Consider the following 26025-nt stretch of genomic DNA (forward strand, 5'->3'; position numbering starts at 1 on the left):
CACAGACACGAGGGGTTAAATGCCTTCCCAATGTACAACTCTATGAAAGCTGTTAATTCCTGATCCTGTTCCAGTTTCTTTCTTCGGCTGTGCTCTGAGGTCCCACTTCTGGAGGACACCCTGATGCGGATCCTGGTCATTGGGTTATCACGGGACTTGGCCCTGGGGCCGGCAGATGCCATGGAATTAGCCGACCATCTGGTGAAGCGAGCTGCATTGGTGCAAGCTGATGGTAGGTGACTAACGTGTTTGAGACGGTTGTTTTAACCCTTTCCTGTCTGTGCTGACTGGTTGCTTTCCTGAATACTATGCAGTTAGTTTGATGTTTGTCCATGTTACACTTTCAAAATCAGCTTTGAGCAAGTGCTTGAGAACACCTCTACATTCTCCTCAGTCACACAGCATCCAAGTCATATCGGCTGCTTCTTCAACGTGTTAGGTTGGCTTCCTGGAACATTGTTCCAAGCAGCAATGCGGGACCTGCTCTACTATGTGATTGTAGCAGTGCAAGAGGAACTGCCACACCACTTTCTCAGCACCTTAAGAGATGGCCTTGTCATTTATGCCCAAATGCTCTAAATAGCTTTGTCTTTAAGTATACTACTGTAATTGGGTGCAGAGTGTTGCATTGTTGCCCTTCACATCTTCAAAAGGAAAGACAGTATGTGCAGTCCTCAGAATGATGAAGGAATCTGCCTGGGAGTTGCAGACTTGGAGCACTGGAATATCTCAGTTGTGAATGTAATGCATGTTTCTGCAACTAGTTTATTATTGGGGACAATGACTGTATTAATTTGTAGTCAATAAATCAACATGGAAATGTTATTTATCGTATAGTAGTATATCGTAAAATACCTTCTCGGTGTTTTAATTTCTCCTGCCATGCTTGGTTATACAGATCTTTCCAACCAGCGGCACAGTTTTGCTGCATTTATCCACTTGGATTCCTCCATTATCTTCAACATCTCAATTACATTTATCCTCAATCATCTGAGCTCAAGAGTTGCAAACCAAGTTTATACAAACTGTAGTCAAAACTTAATCCTGAAGTGATTACATAAAGTAAATATGTATTTCTTTTTGTATTGCATAATGTTGATTTTTTTTAAATGTTTGAATTTTAAAAAGTTTGCAAGAATTCAGCACTGTCTTCTCTGAGCCACTTCAAATCCAATGCATTACTTTGGAATTTGGATCCTACTTATCCCACCTGTGAGAACCACTGCCCCTGTATATGTGAACCTCTGCCCTCTAGAGTTCACCAAGTGCTGTTTCTTAATCATCTGTCCAAACTGTTCCTTCTCCTATTCCATTTCTCTCCTAGCTAATCTTTTACTCTGCTTTGTTCTCTTTCAGATCTGGAAGTTCTTCACGTGGAGAGGGTTCAGTTGATAGATGCAGTTCTAAATCTCTGCACATACCACCACCCTGAAAATATTCAGCTGCCACCGGGGTATGTTTGCACCCTTTCTGTGATCGACAGTGAAGCTTATTTTGTTAGATTTTAAAATGTAGATGTAGCTTATGAGGGATACTCTGTAAATCTACTTTAATATCTTCATTGAAGGTTTCCAATAGTTTTGGCCTCGTGGTCAGGCAGTACAGAAGGAGGTCACTCAGCTCATCAGTCAGGGCTTTGAGTACAAGAGCTAGGACACCACATTGCAAGTTGGTGAGGCTGCATTTGGGTATTATGTGCGGCTCTGGTTGCCTAGCTACAGGAAGGTTGTCCTTGTGCTGGAAAGGGTGCAGGGTAATGAGGTAAGTGTAGTGATTATTACAATGCCAGTGACCTGTGACTGTGTGGGATTCCCTCAGGTGCTCCAGTTTTCTCCCACATTCCAAAGATTATGTGGTTGGTAGATCAATTGGTTGCGTGGGTTAATTTGAGTGGGTGGGCTTGTCGTCCAGAGGGGCCTGTTACCTTGTTATATCTCTAAACTTAAATTTAAAAAAATAAAATTTTCACTTAATGTCATCAGGACTGGAGGATTCGAATTGTAAGACAGTATAGGCTAGGATTTTTTAAACCCTGGAGCATAAGTTGAGCGGTGACCTCACAGAGGTATATAAAATCATAACAAGCTGAATGTTAGCAGTCTTTTCCCCAGTCTAAAACTAGAGGGTGAGTGGGAAGAGATTTAAGAGGAACCTGAGCGGTAACTTGCACACAAAGGGTGGTGGATATGTGGAATGATCTGCCAGAGGGAAAGGTGGAGGTAGGTACTATTATTTATATATGAAGGACATTCAGACAGGTACATGGATATGAAAGGCTGAAAGCAGGATAGCCAAATGCATTCAAATGGGGTTTGCTTGTGTAGGCAACTGCCACTATGAATGAGTTGGATTGAATGACCTGTTTTTGTCTTGTAAAACAGACTACATAACAGTGGTGGGCTTCCAATTGAAGCTATATGATTAATCCCATTCTTTCCTTACCACTGCCTCCAAAATCCTTGCTTCTCTTTCCTTTCTTTCGGCACATGTAGCATAGGAGTTAGTACAGCACTGTTACAGTGTCTGTGATTGGGGACCAGAGTTCAAATCCCACACTGTCTGTAAGGAGTTTGTATGCTCTCCCTATGTCTGTGTGGTTTCCTCTGGGGGGTCCGGTTTTCTCCTACCACCCTTCAAAACGTACCGGGGCTGTAGATGAATTGGGTGTAATTGGGTGGCCTGTTACAGGGCTCTATGTCTAAATTTAAAATCTAAATTTGGCATGCTTTTCCTCCTTTTATTTTAATTTTTAAAGGTTCCATAATATCTGCTTCCAATTTGTTATCTGACACTCCAGTGTCAGGCATAATAACTTGTTCTGTTTAATATATATATATCTGACACTTCCAGATAATCATCCTTCACCATGAGGATGGGGAAGTTCCTGCTTGCTTTTGGTAATTGATTGTCACCTAGAAAATGGACATGTGGGCCATATTTCAACGGTATACAGCTGCATATTGATGTGGTGATAGCTGCATTCATGGTTGTTGCAAGTGGTTTGGCACATAATTAGCTTTGGTGAGAAAGTTGGGCTGCCTCCAGGGATCTAGGAGAGAGGAGTTGGGTGCCTCCAGAGAGATGGGATTGGTGAGTTGGGGTGCCTCCAGTGAGATAGGAGTGGTGTTGGGGTACCCAGAGGGAAAGGGGAGTTGGGGTGCCTCTTGGGTGAGGTGAGTTGGGGTGCCTCTAGGGAGTTGGGGTGCTCCAAAGGGATGGGAGTGGTGCCTTGGGAGTTTCAATGTCATGATTTTGCTTCAGGATATCACCATATACATGTATATGTATTTATATTTGTATTGTATACCTAACACTCTTCATGATAATACTGTTATAATATTCATGGCTTAACCAAACACTGTTCAAATGTTTGAACATTCTCTCCAGGGAAATGACTTGTGAATGGGTATTTCTTAATTTTTCAGATACCAGCCCCCTGCACTGGCTATTTCCTCCTTGTACTGGAAGGCTTGGCTGTTGCTGTTAGTTGTAAATGCCTTCAATCCACAAAATATTGGTGAGTTTTTAGATTACCTGCAGATGTTGTTTTCCACAAAGTGCACAAATCTTTAAAGGTCCTGCACCTGTACATGTAACAAAGTGCAAAAGCCTTTATATTAATGTTTGTAAGTTAGATTAGTTAATATTCACTGCATTTACCTTTGCAAACTGGAATTGTCTCTGTTGCGGGGAAGAGTAGCAAGTTTGAAGCTTGTAAATCCGCATCATTTGTTGGAGCAAATAGCATTGACTGGACGTTTCCAGATATGGATCCCTGTGTGCAGGGTGGGGGGGGGGGGGGGGGAGGGTCACCATTTCAGAACATTCGTGACCTCTTGTGTGCATTATGAGCAGATATCAAGTGAGGGTGGAATGTGGCCATTTTGGCACACGAGCCCATGCCACTCAATTAATCTACTCCCCCGGTACATTTTGAGTGGTGGGAGGAAACCAAAGCCCTCAGGGAAAACACATGCAGACACGGGGAGAACGTACAAACTCCTTTCAGACAGTGCGGGATTTGAACCCCAGTCCCAATCGCTGACACTGTAACAGTGTTGTCCTAATTGCTACGCTAACCGTGCCATTCCTCTTAATCCTGCTCTTGAATGATACACAAAGCACAACAGAATAGGGAGAGTGATAGATTCTGGAAATGGGAAGGGAAACCAATACTCAGTTGTCAGTTGGAGTGACATGTTCAGAATCTTAGTGCAGATTTAGACAAGCTTGTGAAGGAAGGATTAATGTGAAGTCATCTCAGTTGCTTAAAGGGCTCCCACAAGATTTTAGAGTAATTGATCGACTTCCATTGTTAACTCTGTCTGCTCTGCAAACATGGATGCACCATGGAGATTGTACCTTTATAATCAAGGCAATTGGAAGATGGTCTAATTTCTTTTGAGGGGCAAGGCAGCTCGAGTCTCCTTGGAGAAATAACTTGGGACTGTTGTCTGGGGTGGGGGGGCGGAGGTGGATGAGGCTCCCAGACTTTAAAAAATACTATTGAGCAGCCCAGTTGAGGTTTATCACCTTACTCTTCGAGGGAGATGATATACCCTCATGGGCACAAATTGGTACACACACACACAGTCGGAGAGAAAATGACACGAGAGCTTATATATAAATGAGACACTACATTAGTATCAGGGAAAACGGACAGCCCCATATTAAAACACACAATTCAAGTATGGCAAAAGATAAACCAGATCATTGGGCTAAAAGTGGGATTGTCTCCTAAAACACCCCTAACCCAGAATAAATTAATTCCTTTGACCATGGGTAACAAGATCCTGGGCTCCTAGGTGCCAGAAAGGGATCCGATGCATCGAGGACTGTTATGAGAAGGGACAGCTGATGCCCATTTGAGCAATTAAGAAGACAAATTTGACTGATCAAATAAGACCTTCTTCTGCTGTGAGGGATTATTTAGGCCCAGCTATGGGCCCTGCCGTTGTGTAGTGACATGGAGGCTCTGATTCAAAGGGGGCTCGCACCTAAATTCATCTCGGCTATCTATCTCCTGCTCCGAAATTGGGCCTCCATGAATCGAGGCAAAGATGGGAGTCAGACGCAGGAACAAAAATTCATGACCGGGGCTGGTCTGACTTGTATTAGCAGTCATTAATGCCAGATATAGGCTGGTGCAGTACAATTACCTGCACCAGCTGTATTTTACGCCGCAAAAAATGACACAAGATAAAATCAGAAATCTCAGAATTGTGTTTTAGATGCAGCGTAGAGGTGGGAACCTTCGCACATTCAATCTGGCTATAAACATCAAGATGAGACACTTTTGGGTAAATCTAGGGGATATTTGGGAAAAATCATAGGGGTGGATTTTCAGTAGGCCCTAAACTGTTCCTGCTGGGGAATATCATGGACATGAGTTTGAGATTGTCCAAATATCAAATTCAGTCTGTAAAGGTCACCTTGACTGTGGCCAGGAAATGTATAGCGATTACCTGGAACTCTAGCTCCCGGGTGAGCACCACATATTGGAGCATGGAGATGCAGAACTGTGTTTTCCTTGGAGAAAAATCACCTTCAATCTGAGGAGGAGGTCTGACACATATGTTGAAGTGTGGCAGTCGTACTTCTGGTACATTGGAACGCAGGTATGATTACACCCCTCCACTTCCATTCTTTAAAAGGAGCAGTGGATGGTAAGTTCATACCTGTCACAGAATGTTAGGATTATAGAAATTACTCTGAGACCTGGATGACATGTATTGTCTCATTTTGTTTTTTTCCTTTGTACTTTAGGTGGCAGGGGTATCTTCTTGGCTTAAGTTATCTTTGGATTATTTCTGTGACCCGTTTGTAACCATTGTTATTCTGGTGTTTTTTCTTTTGTAACTAGTATGTGTTTATTGATTTATCGTTTTGGGGTGAAGGAAGGAGGGGGAAAAGACTCGGTATGATATACTCTAGACAAGGAGATGAATGTTCTCCTGTGATGTTTGAAATGCACGAGTCTGTAAAATCAGAAATAAAAGATTCAAAAAAATGAGAAGATGGTCACGGGAGGCTGAGGAAGGGTTACAGGATCGCCTCGAGTCAGTGGATTGGGCAAGAACTCATCTGAGGACCAGAATGATTACACCAGGTGTGTTACGGACTTTATCAAAGCAGCTCTGGGTGAGTGTGACCCCACAGAATTGTTCAGGACTTTCCCCAACCAGAAATCCTGGATGAGCAATAAAATCTGGAACCTGCTGAGAGCCATATCAGAGGCATTTAAGTCTGAAGATCAAGAACGGTCAAAAGGCACGGGTATGACCCCCAAAAAAAGCCATCTCTTGGGCAAAGTGGATATTCTGAACAAAAATGGAAACATCAAAGGATACCTGACAGCTGTGGCAGGGACTAAATGACATAATGTTCAAGGTTCCTTTTATTGTCATGTTATAAACATTAAAAATGTAACATACGTGAGGTACTTTAACTTTTGTCTGCTGTAAAACAGACAGTCGCCATTAGTATCTCCCCTTACAGTACAAGAGAAATAGAAGCAAAAGAGAGTCCCTTCAGAGACGCTGAGTGCGGATTTGTCTCCAACACAACCACAAACACCAGTTCAATTCATCGGCAACTCAAGCTCCAGATCTAAACCTCCGACACAATGAGGAAGCCTTCAGCTCCTGAGGCCCTTCTTGCTCTCAGCACCCTCTCGAATCCTGGCTCAGATACCTGGTTCCCATGAGCCAGTCTCCCACAGCTTGTGCAAGTCCACCGATCCCGAGTCGCCAACAACAACACTCTGCAAAGCCAAGGAGATGACTGTGGACTTCAGGAGGAAGTCAGGGGAACACGACCCAGTCCTCATCGAGGGCTCAGTAGTGGAGAGGGTCAAGAACTTCAAATTCCTGGGTGGTGTCGTCTCCGAAGAGCTGTCCTGGAGCCTTCACTTTGATGCAATCACAAAGAAGGCTCGCCCTAGTGGCTATATTTTGTGAGGTGTCTGAGACAGTTCAGTATATCACTGAAGACTCTCATTAACGTCTACAGGTCTACCATGAAGAGTATACTGCCCAGTTGTATTGCTCCCTGGTATGGAGGCACCAGCTCTCAGGATAAGAATAAACTCCAGAGGGTTGTTAACTCGACCTGCAACATTGGAGGTACCAGATTATCCTCAAAGACCCACCATCCAGGCCATGTCCTCTTCACTCTGCTACTGTTGGGGAAAAGGGACAGGAGCCTAAAGACAAGAACTCAGTGACACAAAGACAGGTTCTTCCCCGCTGCCATCAGATTCCTGAATAATCAATTAACTACTTACTTTTAGTGCAATATTAGTGTTATAGTTTTTATAGTAATGTCGTAAAATAGTTATAAATATGAATGTTTGCTCTATGATGCTGCCACAAGACACAGAAGTTCAAGACTTGTTCAAGAGTATAAATCCTGATTCTGATTCTCTGTGGATTCCTCAGCTGCTGAGCTCCTCAATGGTCTGCTGCCATTATCATTATCCTGTAGTATCATCTCCTCAGCTTCTCCTTCTCAATGGGGGCTGTTCATCTGCAACAAAGCCAATAAGGGACAGCAAAGCTTCACTCAAAGATGAACTCATTGACTTCTGTGCCTGATTTGACCAGCAGAACAAGGAAGATCTGCTGCATATCTCCCATGTCCACTGACGATCCTCTAGTCTTCGTATCTGAAGATGAAATGCGGGCTGCCTTCAGGAGAGTAAATCCAAGGAAAGCATCTGGTCCAGATGCAGTACTTGGGTGAGTAGTGAAAATCTGTGCTTACCAACTGGCCAGATATCTTCAACAACTCACTGTAACAGGCCTCAATCATACCCATGCCAAGGAAGCGTGTGGAAACCTGCTTAAATGACTATCGACCAGTGGCATTCACATCCACAGTGCTGAAGAATTTTGAGAGGCTGGTGTTGAAGCACATCATTTCTTCTCTGAGCAGCAACAAGGATCTGTTCCCATTTGCCTACCACAGCAACAGATCTAGGCAAATGCCTTCTCACCAGCTCTACACAAAGCCCTGGAACACCTGGACAGGATGCTCTTTATCAACTACAGTTTGACATTTAGCGCCATCATTCCCCCAAAACTGATCAGCAAACTCCCAAGACTTAGGCCACAATACCCATCATGCAGGATTTCTTGACCTTCAAACCACATTCAATGAGAATTCGTAAAAAAAGATCTCCATCAGCCCTGGAGCACCACAGAGATGTGTACTTAGGCCCTGCTCTACTCACTTTACACCTGTGACTGTTGGTCGGTTCAACAACACCATTTATAAATTTGCTGACGATACCACCATAGAGGGATGTGTTTTTTTTTAAGTGATGAGTCAGCATACAGGAGGGAGATTGAAAACTTGGCTCAATGGTGTGCTCAGAACAACCTTTAGCCCTTTTCACACTTGCATCCCAGTGAATCGGCCTTTCAATGTTCCGGGATAGGAATTGTGGTTTGGCCTTTCACACTAGACCACTCTGAACTGGGATACTGAACACTTTCACACTTGTATGGGTTTATACCTGGTGTTTGGTCTGTTCTTCCTTTACTAGGAAGTGTCTGCAATGCAATTGCCTGTTTCACACTTGCCTGATCTCAACGCCGGTGTCTGCAGATGCTGGGGATTGTACTAGGGGTCGAAACCGGCAATCCCCAGTGTGAAATGGCATCATCTCATATCGGCATTGAGTAGATTTTGCTTTCACAGTTGCCAATTTAAAGGCTAGTTGGCATTTGATTTCTGGGATCACTGGCAAGTGTGAAAGGGGCTTCTCACGCAATGTCACCATGTCTAAGGAACTGATTGTAGACTTGAGGAAAGGAAAACCAGAGGTGTATAATTCAGTGATCAGAGGTAAAGAGGGTGAGAAACTTTAAATTCCTGGAAGTTATAATCATGGAGAACCTTTCCTGGACTCAACATACGACTATCGTGTGAAGAAAGCATGTCAACACCTCTACTTCCTCAGGAATTTGCAGAGGTTCAGTATGTCATCGGAAACTGGGGCAAACTTCTATAAGATGTGTAGTGGCAAGCGTGCTGACCAGCTGCAATGTGGCCTGGTGTGGGGGCACCAGTACTTTGAGGGGGAATTCCTGCAAAAAGTAGTGGACAGCTTAGTACACCACTGTTGGAGAGCAGCAGCAATCATCAAGGATCCACATCGCCAAGGCATGCTTTGTTCTCACTGCTGCTATCAGGAAGGAGGTACGGTGCCACAGGACTCGTCCTTTCCAGGTTCAGGAATAGTTGCTACTCTTCAACTATCAGAGTCCTGAACAATAGACTCATTAGAGACTCATGTACTTTGCTTTTCATTTGTTACTATATTTGTACTTCTTTATTTTCACAGTCAGCTTGTTTACAGTTCATTCTTTCTTTGAGTATAGTTTACAGTCACCAGTAATTAGAGATTCTGCCTGGCCCATAGGAAAATAGAATCTGAAAGTTGTATGTGATGTCATGTATGCACTCTTGACAATAAATGTGAACTTTGCCACAGCAGATTTGCCAAAATCTGCTCAGTACCCAGCTCAATCACATTTGCCTTTGAGCTTTCGACACCTGCTGGTGAATTGTTTGGGGTGTGGAGCTAAATTTAGAAGCTTTACCTTAGCTGAATTTCTTGAATTCTGTGTCTAACCACCACTGCCTGACATTTAAAATTGAAAATTCTGGAAACGCTCAGCAAGTCAGGTAGCATCTGGAGAAAAAGAAACAGTTAGAATTTCAGATGAATGACCGCAAAACCTTTAAGATGCCTCAGACCTGAGTGACAAAAGGATTAATCAAGGAACTATCATAATATTTTCATATTTGACTTTGTGTCAAAAATGTTTTGTTATATTGAATAACTGCATGAGGAATTCTATAATGCATGAAATAGCTCAGCATTTGTATCTGAGTTGTTTTATGATGAAAGGAAAGCTGATTAAATGTGTTTGTCAACAGGTCTGGCTGCATGGGAAGGTTACCCTACCCTCAAGATGTTGATGGAAATGGTGATGACAAAGTAAGTTACTTTATCACAGAATTAAACCGCACCCCTCCCCCCCAGGTCAGAATCAGATTTTATTGTCATGCGCATGCTACAAAATGTATTGTTTTGTGGAAGCATCACAGTTGAAACATTTATATAAATTGCATTTCAAAATTAATAAAATAGTGCAAGAAAAAAGATCAAGTAAGGCAGTGTCTGAGGTTAATTGATTATTCAGGAATTTGATGGCAGCATGGAAGAAGCTGTCCTTATGCTACTGAGTTCTTGTCTTTAGGCTCCTGTACCTTTTATCTGATGATAACAATGGAGAGGGCATGGCCTGGGGTGGTGGGGGTCTTTGAGGATGAAGCTGCTTTCTTAAGACACTGCCTCTTATAACTGTCCTCGATGGAATGAAGTCTGGCGCCTGTGATATCGCAGGCTGAGTTAACAATCCTGTGGAGTTTTTCCTTACATACCAAACAGTGAGGTAACCAGCCAGAATGCTCTCCACGGTACACCTGTAGAAGTTTACGAGTCTTCGTGACATACTGAATCTCCTCAAACACCTCACAAAGTATAGCCGGTGACGAGCCTTTTTTGTGATTCCATTAGCACGGAGACTTCAGGACAGATCCTCGGAGATGTTGGCACCCAGGATTTTGAAGTTCTTGACCTCTCCACTGATGACCCCTTGATGAGGACTGGTTTATTTTCTCCTGATTCCTTCTGGAAGTCCACAGTCATCTCTTAGTTTTGCTAATGTTTGGTGCAAGATTGTTGTGATTTATCTCCCCCTTTACGCTTCCTCATTGCCATCTGTGATTCTGCCATCAACCATGGTGGTGTTATCAGCAAATCTGCAGATATTATTTGAAATGTATCTAGCCACACAGCCAGGTGTAGCGTGATGTTGTGTGTGAGGGGATCCAGAGTGACTGCTTTCATCTGGTGTTTGAAGGAAAACACCAGATGAAAAGTGGCACGTGGACTTGTGTCATGGAGGTACACAGCAGAGAAAGAGGCCCTTTGGCCCAATTCAACCATGCTGGTCAAGTTACCTTCCTGAACTAGTCCCATTTGCTTGTTTGGCCTTAATCTCTCTAAATTCATGTACGTGTCTAAATTGTAATTGTACCCACTGCTAGCATTTCCTCTGGCAGCTCATTCCATATACCACCCACCCTCTGTGTGGGAAAAGTTGCCACTGGGATCCTCTTTAAATCTTTCCCCAATCACCTTTTATTTAGGGGTCGGCCTTAAACACTAAAATGGATCATTTGATGTCAGTGTTCAGTTTCTGTATGATTTCTGTATGATATCAGATGGCATTAAGATCAGCAAGGGTCAACCTCTCCTGTGCAATTAGGAAGGCAAAGTGTGGGTGCACACAGAATCCGTGGGCAGTTGTGTGACACCAGCAACGCAAGGCACACGCGGCAGAGTACTCAAACCATAGCTGACTATAAGTTAGCATTTTGGGTGAGTGACAACGATGCCTCCCTCATGACAGGCTGAATACTTTCTACGTATCGTTTGATGGAAAAATAAAACAAGCTGACATCAAAGAAAGCCTAGTCTCCCCCTGAAGAACAGGCGCCCTGCATAGCTGAGGCTGAGGTGAGGAAGATCCTAGCCACACAAAGCAACAGGTCCAGACAACGTACCTGGCCATAGGTCAGTTCAGCCCAGCTGTCGGAGACCTACAACGTCTCACTGCAACAGTCCACAGTCACCGCAGATTTCAAGACATCCAACATCATCCAAGTGCCCAAGAGAGCAACGGTAACCGAACGAAGTGGTTCTGATGTCTACAATAGTGAAGTGATTTGAGCGACTGAGGGAAGGAAGGAAATGTAACCGAGCAACATTGGATCCGTTCCAGTTTGCCTACCGTCCAAACTGGTCCACAGATGGTGCTGTCGCCTTCACCCTCTACTCTGCCCTAACCTACCTGGAGAATGATACCTCATATACCAGGTTGCTGTTCATTAACTTAATTCGGGTGTCTGGGTTTGCATCAAAACCTCAAGCCCCATCACATTGAGTACTAGCGCACTCAGGGCTGTGTGCTCACCCTGCTGTTGTTCATACTGATGTCTCACAACTCCACTGCTAAATTCATTTCTAACAGAAGCATCAAATTTGTGGATGATACAACAGTAATTGGCCTCATCAGCAATGATGATCAGTCACATGACAGAGAGGAGGTTGAAGACTCACAAAATGGTGCAATTATAACATCCCAAGTGTCAATGTAGACAAGGCAATGGAGATGATTGTGGACTTCAGGAGGTCGAAGATCGAGCACAAAGTTTCTTGGCGTGCATATAAAGAGCAACCTATTGTGCTCTTGCAACACCACCTCATTTGTCAAGAAGGTACAGCAGCACTTACACTTCCTAAGGAAGTTGAGGAGGGCAAGGCTACCGGCCCCCATCTTGACCACATTTCACAGGGGCACAACTGAGAGTGTCCAGTTTGGCTGCATTATTGTGTCATATGGTAGCTACAAAGCATCAGAGCAGAAGTCAATACAAAGGAACATTGAAGCAACATACAGGATCCCTGGGTTCTCCCTTTCCTCTATTAATGACATTTACTGGGACTGATGTTTAAATAAGGCTCAAGGAATTATAGAAGACAGGTCTACTGTCATCAAGAAGGAGGTACAAGGGTATCAAAATCAGGACTGCCAGGCTGGGAAACTACTCCTTCCCACGGGCTGTGAGATTGATGAAGAGTATCATGTAATGGTGTAAATCATCCTAAATATTTATCTCTATTTATTTTGATGATTTGTGTGATGATTGTGTATTGGTTTTTGTGTGTGCATTGTAGTGTTGAGATGCGCTCTTTTGTTGGGTCGCATATGTACAATCAGATGACAATGAATGTAAACTTGTTGGTACTTCTGATAATGATTTAATTTTAGCAGTTGGTGCCAATGTACACAGCCTATCTCTGGCATAGAGACAGAAAATGTTGAAGACACCCAGCAAATCAGGCAGCATCTGTGAAGAGAGAAGCCAATGATCCTCATCAAAATGTTCTGATGAAAACGGATTAGCATGAAATGTTAAATCTATTTTTCAGCCTACAGATGCTGCTTGACCTATTGAGCATCTCCAGCATGTCCAGCCATGCATCCATCTGCCCTATTTTCCTATTCCTACCTTCACTAGCACGTGGCACCAAGAATAATTCACACTTAAGATCTTGCTTTTTAGCTTTCTGTCCAACTCCCAATATTCACCCGTCAGGACCTTGTTCTATTTTTCTGCCCATGTTGTTGGTAGCACTCTGCACAACCACCTCCAGCTGCTCGCCCTTCCTCCTGAGAAGCTTCTGTAACTGCTCCATTTCAGTTAGCGTCTCTTCAACAATCTGCCAAAGCAACAGTGCCGCATGTAGCAGGACGTGATGTCAAAGAGGTCATGAATCATAAAAGTAACGTGATCATGTTTACCTCTTCATAATATTTTTGCTTTATTACTTTCAGCAACTTCTCTTACCCGCAATGCACAGTGACCGATGAGGAAACCCGCAACGAAATGATCACCCGTGAGCTGCAGATGTCGCAGAGAGAGAAGCAGGAGATTTTGGCTTTTGAGAGTCACCTGGCCGCTGCATCAACAAAGCAGACCATCACTGAGAGCAACAGCCTGCTGCTGTCACAGCTGACCAGCCTTGATCCACAGTGAGTGTTGGCAAGGAGCACCAGGTTGGGTGGGGGGGGGGGGAGAATTTTATTCCTCGGTGACTTCCTCTCAATTACCCCCTTTCATCTGGTTTTTACCCTTCATGTTGCTAAACCTAGCTCTAGCAGGCTGCTTAACTTGAGAGTGCATTATAGCTCTTCCCATTTCTGATAAGATTGGGCAGTTCCAATTGGAAGTAATGAGATATAAATCAATATTTGGGAATTCTGATCATTTTTCCCCTTGACCTAATAGGACTGTTGAGGATAGTTATGCCAATGTGTTCTTTACACTTTTTAATTCTTTCATTGGATGGGGGCAATAATGGCATTTATTGCCCATCCTGGATTGCCTTTCAGGAGATGATCATAAACCATCTGCAGACTGCAGAAGGCACTCTCTCAGTGCTGTGAGTTAGGTAGTCTGATATTTAAGTGAAACACGAAAGTCTGCAGGCGCTGTGATTAATGCTGGAAGAACTCAGCCGGTCTTTCAGCGTCCATAAGATGCTGTCCATGGTATTTAAAAATAGAGAAAATAAAGGAAGATTTTTTTTCTGCCGTTTGGTCTTTGTGAATATGTTTTTGATTTACCCACTACATGACCCCTCCTTCTCCTTCAGGGGCCCCCCTCGCCGGCCGCCTCCACAGGTTCTGGAGCAGCTAAAGAGCTTGAATCAGTCCCTTCGCCTTGGTCACCTGCTGTGCCGGAGCCGTCATCCTGACTTCCTGCTGAACATCATCCAGAGGCAGGTGAGTGACAGGAGATATTTACAGATAGATGGAACCTCTCCTCCTCCCCATACACACCCACCCCCCTCCCCCCTGGGTTTTTATTTGGGTATCTGCCTGATTTTACACATGCCTGACATTGGGTTCATGCCTGAAACATTGACTGCCTTTTGCTTCCTATTGGATGCTACGTGACCTGCTAAATTTCTCCAACATTGTTCTGTTCTGCACTTGACCCCCAGCATCTGCGCATTTTCAGCATGTAAGCAAATCTTTCACATCCTCAGCATGCACAAAAAAAGTGTGCCACAGCCCAAAAATAGCTGTTCAAGTCATGACATGAGTGGAAGAATCCCAAACAAGGGGACATAGTTACAAAATGGGGGTGGTAATTTAAAAATGTGGAGTGAGGGAACTTCTTGTGGCAGAGGGAGGTGCATCTCTGGATTTCTCTTGCCCCAGAGAGTGGTGGAGGCTGCATCATTGGAAATATTTGAAGGGGAAGTCGGTAATTTTTTGAAAATTTGTGGGGACAATTAGCCTGGTCTTTCTGCTATATAGACAGGGACTGTGGTTTTACACTGTGTATTCCAGGAAAGCCCCAACAAAATGATTGCAATGCAGATATGCAAATATAATTCAGCATGTTTGGATAAAGAATTTGGCAATGATTTAAATCTGGCAACTCCAAAGGTACCTCACAACCATTGCAATACTTCTGAAGCAGAAGCAACTTCACCTTTACAAGCGACAGTGGAATTGTACGCTTTAATTATTGGGGTTGAAATATAAATTAAGGTCAAAATATTGGAAACAACTGTCCTGCTCCTTCGCAAAGCAGGGTTCATTTATATTCAGGCTCATCTTAAGGTTTCATCCCAAAGACGACAACTCAAGACAGTACATTTCCTTCCCATTGCAGCAATAGTGCTGAAGTGTCGGCCTTGATTATGTGCTCAATTCCTGGGAGTACAGATTGAAATCACGACCTTCTAAATCAGAGGCGAGACAGCATCTGCTGTTCTTTTATTGCTGACATCTATCCTGATGAATAAAAACAACATATTTAACATCTCACTTGGTACTAAATCTGGACGGCATATGTTTATTTCACTGCCCGAGGGTAAAATCTATCAGAATTTGCTGCATTGGAAATGTTTGGATGCAAGGCTTCTGATGAGGTGTTACTATTTTATGTTGGCTTTTAATTCTCTGCTTGGGCTGAGAGCTTTGGACATCGGCCTCAAAGGTTTAAGTCTCTGATCATGTTGGAGATGGTAGGAAAAACGCTTGCCCAACATTGATGCTTGTGGGGAGAAGTGAAACACAAAAGTCTGCAGACACTGTGTTGAAATATAAAAGCACAAAACTGGAGAAACTCAGCAGATCAAACAGTGCCCTTTATATTGCAAAGATAAAGAAACATATCCAACATTTCAGGCTTGAGTTCTTCAGCAAGATGTTTGTGCTTTGAAGAAGTTTCTGTGCCTATTCTGAAGAAACTCCTTTTATCAAGTCAGATGCAATTATAGAACAAGCCCTTCAGCCCAACTAGTCCATGCCAACCATTGAAGCGGATCTCATTTGCCTACACTGGGTTATTATCTCTCCAAGTTCCTCTCATTCATAAATCTGTATTTTGAACATTGTTATTGTTCCACTTCTACAGAGTCCTCTAGCAGGTCAGTTGAGACGTGGATACCCACTGAGAGAAAAATAATTGCGTCTCGAGTCTTTCCTAAATTGTTACCCTCCCACCTTAAACCTCTGCCCTCTAGTTCTCGAATCACCTACCATGGGAAAAAGATTGCGGGTCTTCACCCCTCTCGGGAATAAAGATCCAGCCTGTCCCTGTAACTCAACCTATCCATTTCCAGCAACATCCTGGTGAATCTCCTCTGTGCCTTTTCCAATTTATTGATTTCTTCCCAGGGAACTGCGCACAATAATCTAATTGTGGTCTCACCAATACCTTGTAGAGCTGAATCATTTGTGGTTTAATATTCTAAAGTGCTGGAAAAATTCAGCAGGTCACGCCTCGTTTGTTTCAGGCCCAAGTACTTCGTCAAGGTATATTCACCCACACATTGAGGTACCTGATATTCCTCTGGGCATTCTCCAACCAGATGACTTTTCTGATTTCTGTTAGGCCCCTCCCGTGTCTCCCTCTCTTCCCCATCCCTATGTCTCCTTTCCTCTAGCTCTCCACCTCCTTCACTCTCCATCCAGAGAGCTTCCCCCTCCCCTTATCACTTCCTAGCTTTTTTCTCTTCTGCCCTTCCACCCATATGCCTGTGCTCCTCCCCCTGCCCCTCCCCTCCCTCCATTTTATTATGGAACCTGCCTGCTTTTTTGCTCATATGTTGACGAATGGTCCGGCCCAAAACATTGGTTATGTAACTTAATCATTTCTGCATAAGGAACACTGCATGAGTTTCTCCAGCAATTTTGTGTAATCTATTTCTGCTGTTCTTTCGGGCAACACATTCCTGGTTATCAAGTTTGAGTATGATAACTTCCTGGCTTTTTTTATCAGGTAATCTGGAATCTATATTCTTGGTTACTGATTTTATGGCATCTATGAAATGTTATATTAATCAAAAAATATATTTGAAATCAAAAGCCACAGATAAACTGTTAATTTTCTGTTCATTCCTCTTTGCTTTTTCTCCCAGGCTTCATCTCAGTCCATGCCCTGGTTGGCAGATCTGGTACAGTCAAGTGAAGGGTCCTTGGACGTGCTGCCTGTCCAATGTCTATGTGAATTCCTTCTCCATGACGCAGCTGACGAAGTGGCCTTCACAGAAGAGGAAGATGAGGGTGAGAGCAAAGAGCAGCGGGCCAAAAAACGGCAGGTAGGTCTGCATCCATTTGATTGGGGATATAGCCCCAGGACGTTGATGGCTGAAAATCATGTTTACCCAGCATGTGTATTCTTGATTCAGTTATTTTTCTTTGGGACCTGGGGGTTCCTTGCTAGGCCAGTGCTTCTTCAACTTGAATTGGCATGGTGAAGGTGATGGTGAGCCACATTCTTCTAGAAAAGGTGTTCCCATGCAATCCACCTATTCCGTTAGTCCTGTACCCACAACAGTAGGATTGATCTGTCTTGTGTCCTCACCCAGCGTTCTTCTACTGAAAAAACTCAGCTCACAATGCAAAAATATATTAGACAAATATGAAACCTGCAGATGCTGGGATCTTGAGAGAATAATGGAAAGCTGGAGGTAAAAGAAGAAAGTTTGTAGAGACCATGATTGAAGTAAAAACACAATGCTGGAAAAACTCAGCAGGTCAAATATGGTGGTAGAGGGGAAGCCACATTTTTGGAAGGAGGAGGATATTTTGAATGATCTGGACTCGAAGGCCTCATCTTGGGAACAGATATAACAGAGACAGATGAATTGAGAGAAATGAATATGGAGAGAATGGGTACCATGGGTCCCAGCTATGCTTCCCAGTTTTTCTAATTTGTGGAGCTGTCCATGCTGCAAGCCAAAACGGGCAAGGCCCTTCAACTCTTCCTCCGCTACGTTGACGACTGCATCAGTTCTCCCTGACCACAAATTAATTTGACCATCTCCATCGAAACTCTTCCCCTTTCTTGATTTCTTTGTCTCCATCTTGGGAGACAAGTTTTCTAAAGGCATTTTTTTTTTAAAAACCTACCAACTCCCATGACTACTTTGACAGCTGTCAAATCAAGACCACCTGTAATAAAAGGGAGGAGCTTCTGGCTTGCACACAGCTCTTCTCTTCACCCAGCCATCCCTCCTCCCCTTGATCCCTGCTGTCCCTTCCCTCCCTACTCCACTTATCACCCCTTGCCTTTGCAACCACACCTCTCCCCAACCCCCCACTCTTTTGTTCAGATGCCTGCCTTGATGAAGGGCTCAAGCCCGAAACATCTGTTATGTATTTTTACCTTTGCTATACAAAGGAGATTGTTTGACCAGCTGAGTTTCTCCAGCTTTGTGTTTTCACTTCAACTGTGATGTCTATAGATTTTAGTGTTTTATTTCAAGATCATCTTTAAATTGGAGGAGAAACACCTAATTTTCCATCTAGGCTCTCTCCAACCAGATGGCATTAACATTAACCTCCGGTTTATGCCTGTCTTCTCCTGCTCTCCTTCTCTCCCCTATCCCTCTGGTTCTCCACCCCCTTCCCTCTTCATTCACAGAACCATACCCCTCCCCTTGTTTGCTGGTGTGCCCTCCCTCCCATATCCATCTCTTACCTTCTGCCTGTGCTCTCCCCCCTCCCCCCCTATTTTGTTCGGGTGTCTGCCTACATTTTGTCCATGTCTTGACGAAGGGATCAAGCCCCAAAACATTGGTTTTGTACCTTTATCTTCACTATATAAAGTACATTGTTTGACCTGCCGAGTTTCTCCAACCTTGTGTTTTTACTTATGAGATCAGAATTTGTGTGGAATCAAAATCAGAGAAGGGGGAAGAGTATCCCTGGTCCTTGCCTTGATACTGCCCGAGAGAATTTAGATCCATTGACTGAGATGAGTTTCCAATGATGGTGAGCAATTGGGATCTGAAGTCCTCCTGGCAGTATCTACAGGACCATAAGAGCAACAGAGAAGATCACTGGAGTCTCCTTTCTTTGAACCCCCCCCACCCCCACCCCCACCCCCCATCCATCGACGTGATCTACCGGGATCGTTCCCTAAAGAGGGTGCACAGAATTATTGAGGGTCCCTTCTGCCCTGCACTCATCATCTTTCAGCTCCTCCTGCCAGAAAGGGATACAGGAGTATCGGGGCCAGCACCAGCAGGCTGAGGAACAACTTCTTCCCACGAGCTGTGAGAATGCTGAATGACCAAAGCAGCAATTCACATTAGCCATCCGGGACTCTCATATTCACAAAGCAAAATCTATTTATTTATTTGTATAAATGAATACTTGACCTGCATGTGTATTAGTTTGGTGTGTGCGTGTTTTGTCTGGTTGTGTGTCTGCGTGTTTTGCACCGAGGATCGGAGAACACTGTTTTGTCAAGTGGTGCTTGTACAATCAGATGATAATAAGCTTGACAGTGAAGGTCGCTGACTTGGGAGGTGCTTTTGGAGCAGTTTACTACAGTGCACTCAGAAGCCACTGCGCAGTGAACATTTATATCCTCAGGATCTCCTGAAGCACCAGCTGTGAGAAGGAATGTTGAAATGGGACCACTGCACAACGGATAGAGCATGTCGGCCAACTTACACATAGCGAGACGTCCAATGTGAAAACGCAAGGGAAAAGGACATCCTGCTTTAACAATGCCGTTGGGCTTTAAATATTTCCCACGGACAGTGCTCCCTCAGTCTTGAAAGAGCTGTGAGATCTTTTCTGCTCACTGATCTCGGTAGTTGGTGCCTCCAGTAATGGCATTGGGAGCCTGGAGTTTGTCCTCACACCTGGAGTGGAAGCTGAACTCAGTGGTGCAGCACATCTTCACAGCGCTGTAGACCCATGTTTGATCCTGACCTCCAGCGCTTTCGATGAGGATTTCTCCCCTTGAAAGCATGGGTTTCATCTGAGTGCTCCATTTCCTCCCTCATCCTGGATTGGCCACTGTAAATTTCAACTAGTGTGTAGGAGTATTACAGATTCTGGGGTTGATGAGTGCGTGGAAAGAACAAAAAAAAATAAAGGTGATTGGTGTAGGATGAATGTAAATGGGTCAGCCCAGACTGGATGGTCCGATGGGCCTGCTTCTGTGCTGCACCTCTCTTTAACAGAACTGTCTCGGGAGAAAGAGAATGTTGGCAATGAGCCCTATTTCCACTGTGATACAGTTTATCGACGATAAACGTAAAAGCCAGCCCAAGTCCTACTCAACCTTTCCAATCCATCCACCTGCTCAAATGTCTTTGAAATGTTTTAATTGTACTTGCCTATACCTCTTCGTTTGGCAGCTCGTTCCAAAAACCTACCACCCTCTGTGTGGAAAAATCTACCTCTCAGATCTTTAAATCTTTTCCCCCCACCTTTCTCACCTTAAATCTATGCCCTCTAGTTTTAGACAGCCCTATCCTGGGGAAAAATCTGACCGCTTGCCCGATCTGTCTTATCTGCCCTATTAAAGATTTTATAAACCTTTAACCCCTCAGCCTCTTTTGCTCCTGGGAAAATAGATCCAACTTTCCAATCTTTAGTTACATTATAGCTCAATCCCTCCAGTCCAGCCAACAGCTTGTGAATCTTTTAAGATTTAACATGATACGATAAGTCTATTGTCATAGACATTGTACAGGAAGGGCCAACATGGCCTGTTTCCATACTGTAATTGTTATATGGTTACGCACTAAATTTCTTACTTGTTGCAGCCATACAGGTACACAGATGGACCAACAGTAGTGCAGATTACCACAATGTGTGATGAAACAAAAAAGATAATGGATATAAAAGGATAAATAAATATTCATACTTGCAGTTAGTAATAAAAAAAGGTGATGTTTCTATTGTACTGACAGTTATTTGGTTGTCCTGGAGTAGTTTATGGTCAGACTAATATTGGGAGCTTCAACAGCCTCATAGCTGGCTCAGGGTAAAAAAATTTCTGCACTTCACCTTCTGACCTTAATCACATCCTTCTGAGAGTCTGGTGGCCAGAACTGTACATATGACTGCAAGTAAGGTCTAACCAGCTTTTGTGCAACTCTTAATGTGATGTCCCAGTTCTTGTATTCAAGGCACAGTCAATAAGGGCAAATGTACCTGGCACCTTCTTCACTTGCGTGTCGCAGCTTACAAGGAACTGCCCTTGAAGTCGGTTCAACAGCACTCCCCAGGGTCCTACAATGTCCAGGCCTTTTTCATTTTTCAAGCTCTGGAAATAAGAGATTTTCCTGAGGTTTGTAAAACTAGTTGTCTTTTGATGGAGCAGCTGCATCTTACATTCTTATTTGAGTCAACTGTGTTTGCCTTTCCCCTCTACTATCTCTAGATTTCAGTTTGGTGTCAGCAGGTCAAACAATATAGTTTATATAGCAAAGATAAAGATACATAACCAACATTTCGGAAAGTCATAGTCGTGATGGAGCAGAGCCTTTTCATTAGTGGCACCGGGGTGCTTACCAAGTATCTGAAGTGCTTCCTGATTTGAAGTGTTCTTTTATCTCAATTACAGAGACAACAGAAGCAGCGGCAACTCCTGGGCCGCCTGCAGGACCTTCTGTTGGGTACCAAAGCCGATGAGCAGACCACTTGTGAAGTGCTGGATTACTTCTTGAGGCGCTTGAGTTCTCCACAGGTAGCCTCTCGTGTTCTGGCCATGAAGGTATGTTGCATTTTCTGAACTTATTCTTTTTCTTTGTTGAGACAGGTCAGGTATTATTCACAGGCATTATTTAACAAGGCATTTAAATGCTTATGCCTTGTTCCCTTTAAGGAGTCTGTGATTAGGTACCCTCAAAATCCACTGTAGTTTTTTGAAATTGAGGATACTGTCACGGTGAGAGTTCATTTCATCGTTAAGACTGTCACGAACAGAGGGGCACAGTTAATAATCTTGAGTTTATTGTCAGATACATTGAAACGTACATTTGCCCCAAATTTCTTACTTGCTGCAACTAAGCAGGTATTTGTAATAAAACACCATAGTAGTAAATGTAATAAAATTAAAAGGACAATAAATATATGGGAGAGGTAGATAATAAATACTTACAGTCATCCTCATGCCAAAAAAAAGTGACCTGCTATAGTGTAGACCATCAATCATTTTGTGCTTTTGGAGTGGCCGATGATTGGTGTAACATGGGGAGGTTCAAGAGGCCGCTAGCTGTTGGTAAGAATGGTTTTGAAGTGCGAGCAGCTGGTCATCAGGCTTCTGCATAGAACATTACAGCACAGTACACGCCCTTCAACCTACAATGTGGTACCAATCTACATAAACCTACTCCAATCTACCCTTCCCTCCCTTACAGCCCATAACTCTGATTTTTTTTCTCTCTCTCTTGCATCCAAGTGCCTATTTAAGAGTCTTTTGAATGTCCTTATTGTATCAGCCTCCAGGTGCTCACCAGTTAAAAACAAAACTTGGCTCTGACATCTCTAAACTTTCCTCCACTCACCTTAAATTTTTGGAAATTGGTTGCAGCGGCTCCTCCATATAATGGTCAAATCCCCCTACCCCGCACGTTTTGTGGACGATCGTGATACAATAAAGGAAATTAGAAATACGGCATGGAATTTCAAACCAGAGGATCGGACTGATAAGCCATTGAGCTGTTTTAACTTGCTGAAGCAAGAGAGCCAGACTGCAGTAAACCATGGAGCAGGTCACTGGAGATGAGAAAGAGAGACAACTGGATATGCAAGGGAAGTAGTGTGCAGGAAGAGAGAAGCTGGCCGGCATTGGAGTTAGACAAAGAATTACTTCCAACTGTAAAATTGCTAGAGAAGAAATTGGGTCACCTGAGACTCCATATGAACGAGGAAGAACTGTAGGGCTGCTATGCCCTAGTGATTTGAGAAACGTGGCTCCAGGACGCCATTCCAGATTCAGCGATCCAGTTTCTCAGGGCAGATATAGATGGTGCTGCTTCTGGCAAGACTCTAGGAAGGGGTCTGTGCATTTACATCATTGAGAGCTGGTGCCCAATGTATCAGTTGTAAAGACTTTCTGCTCAGCAGAGATAGAGGACCTGATGGTGAAATGCAGACGCTTTTACCTGCCCAAGGAATTCTCGGACACACTAATTGCTGCAGTCTATGTTCCGCCTTCGGTGAATGAGGGTGAAGCCATGAAGAAGCTTTAAGGTGCTATCTGCAAAGCCCAGACACACCCACCCCTGATAAATGCATGATTGTAGCTGACGAATTCAACTGTGCCAACCTGAAAATTATTCTACCATGGTTTCAACAGCATGTCAACTTCGTCACTAGAGGAGAGAATACCAAGTGTACACAGCCCTGATGTGTACAAGGCTGCTCCTCAACCCCACCTTGGAAACTTGGACCACATATCCGGCCTGTTAACTCTGGCAAACAGACTTTTGACTCAAACTGACCAAGTCAGTTCACGGAGATCAGGATGTGGCTGGTGGCGGGGAGGGGGGGTACAGAGACACCTTAGGTCTACATACTCAGCCCACTACTGATCCATGGCTGCAATGCCAGATCCAACTCCCAACAGTTACCAATTTTGCAGATGACATGACAGTAGTTGACCTCATCAGCAACAATGATGAGTCGCAATACAAAGAAAATATGGAAAATTTCAAATCTCAACTTGACAATACAAATGAGATGATTATGGACTAGGAAGACCAGAGATGGCCACCCTTCACTACTCATTAATAGCTTGGTAGTGGAGAGAACCAAGTTCCTCGGAGTCCACTTACAAAGTGACCTATCCTGGACACATCTCCTCCTCACTTGTCAGGAAGGTGCAGCAGCTGTCTTAGAACCCTTGCTACAGGAACTCTTATCAAGAGCATCCTGGCGGGATGTATCACGGTGAGGTATGGGAGAAAAGCATCAGATTGGAGGATAATCGACGGGACCATAAAAATGGCAGAGAGGATTAGAGAGGACCCACCCCCCACCCATTGATGTGATTTACTGGCATTGTTGTTTAAAGAGAGCTTGGAGAATCTGTAAGCACCTCTACCACCCTGCACACAGCATCTTCCAGCTACTCCCATCAGGAAACAGAAGTACTAGAGGCAGATCCACCAATCTGAGGAAGAACTTCTTCCCACGGGCAGTGAGACTGCTGAATGACTACTGAACCTGCTAAAACAATTCCCCATGACTCTACCATTTATTAATAATATTTATTTTTAATATATTATCAGATATATGTCATGCATGTCATTTCTGTGTTTGTGTATCGTTTGTCTATTTGTGTGTTATGTATGTGTTTTCACTTTTGTTTGCACCGTGGACCCACAATCATCACCCACAGTGATGACTCATCACCTGTTTCATCAGGTTGTACTGTTACAAATGGATGATAAATAAATTTAAACAGGTTAGAAGTTCAAAAGTAGCAGTGAAAAAAGATTGTGATCAAAGTGGTGCGGGTCCTTTATGATGTTGGCTGCCTTCTTGTGGCTGCAGAAGTTCGATATGATATCCAACGACATACTAAATCTCCTCAGACTCCTTAGAAAGCAGAGGCTACAAGACGAGGATGCGCTCATTTAAAACTGAGGTTCATTCGAACTTTCATCTCTCAGACAGGAGTGGATCTCTGGAATTCTTTTGCCTGAGGATGTTAGAAGCTTGATCATTAGAAATACTTTGGCAGAGATGGATAAATATTTGAAAGATTGAGAAATGAAGAGTAGAGGGCTGCACAGATCAGTCAACGATCAGAATAAATGATGAGGGTCCTGTTTTCTTGTGTTGAGTAAAGAGATCAAAGACCAAGCTGAAGGGATGTGTTCCCAATCAAGCTGGGGTGTAACTCAGAAGGGAACTTGCAAGGCCTTTTGTTTTTGTCCGTATGGGTGGAAGAAGTCATGGCGTTGTGGGCTGAGGCAGTGCCTCTTATTAACGTTATAGCCAGTGTATGGTGGTAGTTCTTTGAGGGTCATTTACCTGAAGGTTGCTGAGCTAATTGAGTGTTGCAGGAGCTGCACTCCTCCCAGCTAGTGCAGGAAATTCATCTCTTTGCTGATTTGTGCCTGATAGAATGGTTTTGGAGTGTGAGCAGCTGAGTCGCTTACTGTAAGATATTCTTTGTTCAACTCAGACACCCACAATATTTTTATAGCTGCAATTTTAATGATCACACCAAGGACATTTAAGGTAAAAGTAGGGGATAGCAATGCACGTTTTTGAGATTATGCTGAAATGTAATGACGGTGAAGGCTGGTGGACAGCGAGGGTCAAGGCACCTGTTACCCAGAACAGCTTCCTGCACATTGTGACCATTTCCTGAACAATGGACACAAAGGTAGAAGAAATAGGAGGCAATTGGATTAGATAGGAAGTATAAAGAAAGACAGGACACTGCAGGTACTGGAATCTGGAGCAACGAGCAATCTGCCGGAGGAACGCAGTGGGTGGAGCAGCATCAGCAATGAGAGAAAGAACGGTTGATGTTTCAGGCTGGAACCCAGACAAGATGACAGTTTCTGACCCAAAATGTCCCCAGTTCCTTTCTCCGACTGATGCTGCGTTTCTCCAGCAGATAGTTGTTGATAGGAAGTTTGAGTGGATTGTTTGGCTGTGGCATGAAGCATCCTCCCATATCCCTTCACTTTTATTTGCCTCATTTAAAGACTTAGAGTGGCCAGTGATTCATGATCCTCACAATGTCAAGAGGGGAGGGATGTAGAGAGGCTGATGAGAGATGGGCCAGGTATCTTCTGCATTGATTTGGCAAAGCATGGAACGCTGAAGAGTACATTATTCAGTAGGCCCTTCGGCCCACATTGCTGAACATGATGTTGAAATCAAACTAAAACTCTACTGCTTGCATCAATTGGATCTCACTCCATCACCTTCATATTCATGTGTCTGTCCAGAAGCCTCTTGAATGTATCTGTTTCCATCACTACTCATTGCAGCCCATTCAAGGCACCCACCACTCTCTGATAAAATACTTGCCCACACATCTCCCTTAAGCTTCCTCCCCTTTACCTTAAACATGGGTCCTGTAGTG

At 43.8% G+C, this 26025-nt stretch overlaps 1 protein-coding gene across 1 annotated transcript in view; it reads left to right on the forward strand.

The window, feature by feature from the left end:
* The window catches only part of ints1 (integrator complex subunit 1), a 160316-nt gene that overhangs the window by 47678 nt on the left and 86613 nt on the right, over nt 1-26025 (forward strand). Inside the window, exons 15-22 of the mRNA XM_069928346.1 lie at nt 75-232; nt 1357-1453; nt 3426-3517; nt 9949-10009; nt 13479-13676; nt 14300-14429; nt 17084-17263; nt 21538-21687. Of these exons, the coding sequence (XP_069784447.1) occupies nt 75-232; nt 1357-1453; nt 3426-3517; nt 9949-10009; nt 13479-13676; nt 14300-14429; nt 17084-17263; nt 21538-21687 (1066 nt within the window). The remainder of the gene's footprint in view (nt 1-74; nt 233-1356; nt 1454-3425; nt 3518-9948; nt 10010-13478; nt 13677-14299; nt 14430-17083; nt 17264-21537; nt 21688-26025) is intronic.

The sequence above is a fragment of the Narcine bancroftii genome, chromosome 3 (assembly GCF_036971445.1).
Source record: "Narcine bancroftii isolate sNarBan1 chromosome 3, sNarBan1.hap1, whole genome shotgun sequence".
Taxonomy (NCBI): domain Eukaryota; kingdom Metazoa; phylum Chordata; class Chondrichthyes; order Torpediniformes; family Narcinidae; genus Narcine; species Narcine bancroftii.